The sequence below is a fragment of the Triticum dicoccoides genome, chromosome 5B, assembly GCF_002162155.2.
Source record: "Triticum dicoccoides isolate Atlit2015 ecotype Zavitan chromosome 5B, WEW_v2.0, whole genome shotgun sequence".
Lineage (NCBI taxonomy): Eukaryota > Viridiplantae > Streptophyta > Magnoliopsida > Poales > Poaceae > Triticum > Triticum dicoccoides.
The window spans coordinates 659,548,342-659,553,391 of NC_041389.1; the positions used below are offsets into that span (position 1 = coordinate 659,548,342).

The 5,050-nt window shown below is 48.0% G+C and overlaps 2 protein-coding genes across 2 annotated transcripts; one reads left to right on the forward strand and one right to left on the reverse strand.

The window, feature by feature from the left end:
• On the reverse strand, positions 1-906 carry LOC119312407 (non-specific lipid-transfer protein A-like). The gene is made up of 2 exons (XM_037588138.1): positions 435-906; positions 1-303 (listed from the first exon to the last, which is right to left on the reverse strand). Exons 1-2 carry the CDS (start codon positions 872-874, stop codon positions 294-296), a joined length of 450 nt encoding a protein of 149 aa, XP_037444035.1. The 5' UTR covers positions 875-906; the 3' UTR covers positions 1-293.
• Positions 907-2,273: 1,367 nt separating this feature from the next.
• Positions 2,274-3,654, forward strand: LOC119306546. Its single transcript, XM_037582734.1, has 3 exons — positions 2,274-2,607; positions 2,719-3,208; positions 3,292-3,654. The coding sequence occupies exons 1-3, from the start codon at positions 2,369-2,371 to the stop codon at positions 3,460-3,462; spliced, it is 900 nt and encodes a 299-aa protein (XP_037438631.1). The 5' UTR covers positions 2,274-2,368; the 3' UTR covers positions 3,463-3,654.
• The last annotated feature ends 1,396 nt before the right edge of the window (positions 3,655-5,050 follow it).

Here is a 5,050-nt window from a genome sequence, read left to right on the forward strand (position 1 = left end):
TGAATAAAAAGAAATGTATTTAGATGTATTTTAGTTTTAGATACATCATTTTTTTTCATTTTGATTACAAGTATTTTCGGACGGAGGGAGTACGTACGAATGCGAAAGATTAATAGTGGAGACCATTATTCAACCATGACTACAGTAGTAGCAGGGCAGGCGAAACACAGGTATCGTAGCTACAGTGGTATTTATTCAGCCATGAACTCCTCCGTCGAACACTTTTCATGCCATCACTTCACGCCAAACCGCATGCACGCGTCGCACCATCGGTTCGTCCGCCGGTCGGTCGCTCACTGTATCCTGCGATAGTGCCATGCATGCATGCAAATGCGCCATGAGAACCAATTAGTTTGACGAGCTACGTAGCATTTTCCCATGCAGGCAAAATCCCTAGTGTAATGTAGTACTCCACGAGTGGTGTGTGGGCTTACTTGTCGCAGTCGGTGTGGGGGCTGACGGGGATGGAGATGCCGAGCTTGCAGAGCGCGGGAAGCTGCCGGGCGCGGTCCGGGAGCACGCCGAAGGACGGGCCGGACTGCTCCAGGCACCTGCAGAGCGCGCGGCGCGCGCCCGGCGTTCCCGCCATCCTCCGCAGCCCCTGCGCGCCGCGGCAGCAGCTCTCGCTCGGCGCCCCGGCGACGGCGCCCACCAGGAACGACCCGCACGGGATCAGCGCGCTCACCGCGTCCCCGCACGACACCTCAGCCGCCGCCTCGGCCTCCGCTGCGTCGGCCGCCACCGCTGCCATGGCAGACGCGAGGAGCATCCCCACGACGAGGATGACACTGGCCCTACGAGTGCTAGGCGCCATCTTGCTGTACTCTACGCTCTCGGCGAACGATGCGTGGGCTGGAGCGGGTGCTGTAGACATATGTATAGGGGGACGAGGTCAGAGAGGTTGGTGGTGCACCTGAATGCGCCGTGCCGCTCGCCGCGTGCTCGTTGCCGCTTTGGGTGCTCTTATCGTAACCGCTCCCAGGAGGCTTATTAAACCGGAGACCCTGATGGAGTAGAAGGCGCTCGCCGGCCTATTCAAGAGCCGCACTGTGCCGGTGCAACTGCAACGACCGCCTTGGCTTAATTGATCTGCTGCAGGGGGCACCTGCTGGCGTCGTTTTTTCGCGTGTCTCCTGGTCTTGAGTGTACCTCGTGACGTTGTACTCTGTCGTACATCCGTCAGCAATTCCTTTTTTTTAGGTTTTTTAGGAGGTTGTTGCCACCGGCCTCTACGATCCACATAGTCATTCATTCCTTATTTCTTTTGTAGTAGACCAATAAATTATCACATGATAAATATCTTTTACCCCCTCCGTTCCTAAATACTCCCTCCGTTCCTAAATAGATGACTCAACTTTGTACTAACTTTAGTACAAAGTTGAGTCATCTATTCTGGAACGGAGGGAGTATAAGTCTTTTTAGACATTTCAAATGGACTACAAGATACGGATGTATGTAGTCATATTTTAGAATGTAGATTCTCTCATCTTGTTCCGTATGTAGTCACTTGTTGAAATCTCTAAAAAGACTTATATTTGGGAACGGAGGGAGTACATGCCAATGACTAAATTTGTAAAATCGGTTCTGATGTGTTCATGCACGGCCAAACAAAATTGTAGTCAAACTTTACAGAATTGTAAAAACTTTCATGGATCATGACGTCAAGTCGGGGGTTCTTATGTCTCAACATCGACCGAGAAACAAGTAACCCGGAGACGACTCAAAATTAGCAGACAAATATAGTTGTGCAGCCCTTTGATGGTTGAGATTTATGGAGCGTGTTTTCTTGGAAAAAGATAATCAAAAATCACATTTCAGAGTTTCAAAAAATTCTGAAAAAAATGCACATTGACATATGGATGCATACTACCTGTGTGAAATTTTTCATAAGAAAATACATTGACACGCGAGCTACACAACACATGACAAATTTGCAATTTTGAAAACATGAAAAGTGCATGTACTGCTGACTAAAAAACATAGTAGCGATTTTCACTTTTTTTGTAGCTCGCATGTCAATCTATTTTCTCACGAAAAATTGCACACATGTAACATGCATTCATATGACGATGTGAACCTTTTTCACAAAATTTTGAAACTTTGAAATGCAATTGTTGGATTTTTAACACAAACGGGCCTCATGGAGCTCGAGAGATGGAAAAAATACTTGCCTTCGCATTGGCGCCCGAAGCCATCATCGTTGGGATCGCTTTATTCCCTCGCGCCATCTTTCCCATGCCATCGCCAGCCAAAACCCTTCCTGCGCATCTAATTCCCCTCCGCTCTTTTCTTTCCCATTTTCTTTCTCTAGCTACAAACTCTTTTCTTTCCCATCATGAAGACGTTCTGAGCTCGATCGGTCGGGGAAATGAGGATCATGTTGCGGACGCTGCGCGGGGACCGGGTGGCGCTGGACGCGGGGACCGTGGCGCAGGCCAAGGGCATGGTCATGGCCCGGGAGCGCCTCCCCGTGGCCATGCAGCGCCTCTTCTTCGCCGGCTGCCACCTCGACGACGACGACCGGACGCTCGCCGACTACGGCGTCCAACACGACTCTGTCCTCTTCCTCGGTCTCCGCCTCCGCACCGCCGACAGCACCCCGTGCCAGTACGTGCGCGTTGCTCTGCTCCGTCAAGAATAGCTTCCTTTCTTAAATTCTTTTCCGGCAAAAGACGTTCGGCTGACATGACACGACCGATCGATGTGCTCGCGCTGCAGGGACGAGATGCATAGGCTGCAGGTGCCGGCCGGTTGGACGGCCGCGAAGCATGAAGTGCACCAGGAGATGCATGTGCATGCCCATGGCAACGCGCGTGCGCACGGCGGCAGCGGTGGCGAGGAACCCGGGAAGGCCATGGCCAGGAAGCCGGCGTCGCGGCGCGCGCTCCGGAAGATCCTCTCGAGGCTGCACGTGGACGCGTGGACGAGGCAGCACGAAGCCAAGCTGCTCGACCTACTACAGCGCCACACGGCGGGACGAGGCGGCGGCGTGGGCGACCTGACCGGCGAGGACTGGTCGGCCGTCCGCGCCGAGCTGAACGCGGCGACGGGGTCCGGGTTTGCCGTGGAGGAGCTGCAGCGGCGGGTGGGCGAGTTCCGGCGCGAGCTCGAGGCCGTGGGCCGGACCAAGAGCCACCCGCGGTTCGGCTACGACCCGCGCCGCCGGGTCGTCGTCGCCGAGGAGGCCGACTGGAAGCGCTACACGCTGGTAAGTACATGGCCTGGAATTCTGCGTCTGTGGATCGATTGATCCACCGTGAAGTGCCTCTTTCTTATCTCCATCTGTTTCAGGAGAATCCCGATGCGGCGGCGTATGAGGGGAGGAGCCCCCGCCTGGTTCTCCTCCGAGCAGTTTTCGCCGGAGACGGGCATGGCGGCGCCGGCGCGGAAAGCCAGGAGTCGCGGCCGAGGAGGTACCTGAACAAGTTGCTGCGGAGTTTTGGGCTTCGATGTAAGCTGTAGACAGACCCACCGATCAGTCGATCACAGTTCACACTCTGTACAGTTGGATGAATTGGTTGCGGATTTGAACAATTTGTTTCCCTTGGACATTTTTTACCCCAGATGGAAAAAAAATCAGAACGTCAGTAGCCAGTGGTTTTTTTTATTATGATGAACAAAGGTAGTAGCTCTGCCGATTTCATTAAGTTTAGTTTAAAAGGGAAATAAGTTCACAAACAACTTCACATAAGTGTGCAAATCAAATATCCAAGCTAGAGAAGCCAACATATGGTTGGATGGTTAATCGGGTGGATGAGCCCCCTAACCCGTCATGTATTTGTAAATCTGATTAAAAAAACAGGAGAGAGGCTAGGTGTAAGTCGACAGAAAATAAATTCAAGGTCAGTCGATCGTTTCAACCTTCATATGCAGATCCAACGGTGGAGATGCCTTCTTCTACCTGCGCCCCTCTCTTCACTGTTCATTTTCTACCTCCGGCCTAAAGAAATATAAGAGCGTTTAGATCAAAACACTCTTATATTTCTTTAGGGAGGGAGTACACCAGTCCTTCATATCTCTCTTTACAGTCTTCTTTCATGTCAAGTTCGGTCTACCCTGACATCTCGTGACATTATCAACATAATTTAACCGTCCGTTATGCACTGGAATTTCTGAAGGCCTGCGCTGAATATGCCCAAACAATCTCAGATGATGTTGGACAAGCTTTTCTTCAATTGGTGCTATCCCAACTCTATCCTATATATCATCATTTCAATTGTTGGGTTTTATAAGAAAGTAAAAAATGTTTATTCCAAGCTTTGGAGAACGAAAAAACTTCTATATATGCATGATGAAATTAATGTAAGCAGTAAATATTTAGAGAAGAATATTTGATCAATGGTATTTGAAAAGTCTTCGTTTCTAGACCAGTGGCAGTGAGTATTTGAATACTTTAGCAAATGTGGTGGCAAACCATAGCTGCCTCAAATGTGATGGTTTTGTAACTTAATGATTACAACAAAACAAAAAGAATACTCAAATATACCAAATGAATTAGAGATGATTTTGAACAGAAAAACTATAATTAACATGTTGTGCATATAAATCCTAGCAAGAGAGGGTATATTTTTTAAATAACGGGTACAACATTGTTTCACATTGACTTATTTGGATATTACAAATTAGATTGAAAGCTCTGATGGCTGAGGTCCAAAGTACCTTGCTTGAACTTGTATATTGTTTCCCCGGAGGGTATATGTTTGCACATAAATGTAAGAATACGATTGAATGGTTAGAATCTTATTTAAAGTAATTGGCAGTTATGAGAAATAATATTGCAATCATGGCAATTATGAGAATAGGATTCCAAACATGCATGGTACTCCCTCCGTTTTTATTTACTCTGCATATTAGATTTGGCTGAAGTCAAACTTTGTAAATTTGACCAAGATTATAAAAAACAATATAAATATTTACCATAACAAATTTATATGATGTGAAAGTACATTCAATAATGAATCTAATGTTATTTATTTATTATTGTATGTGTTCATATTTTTATTTAGAAACTTTGTCAAAGTATACGAAGCTTAACTTGACCAAAACTAAT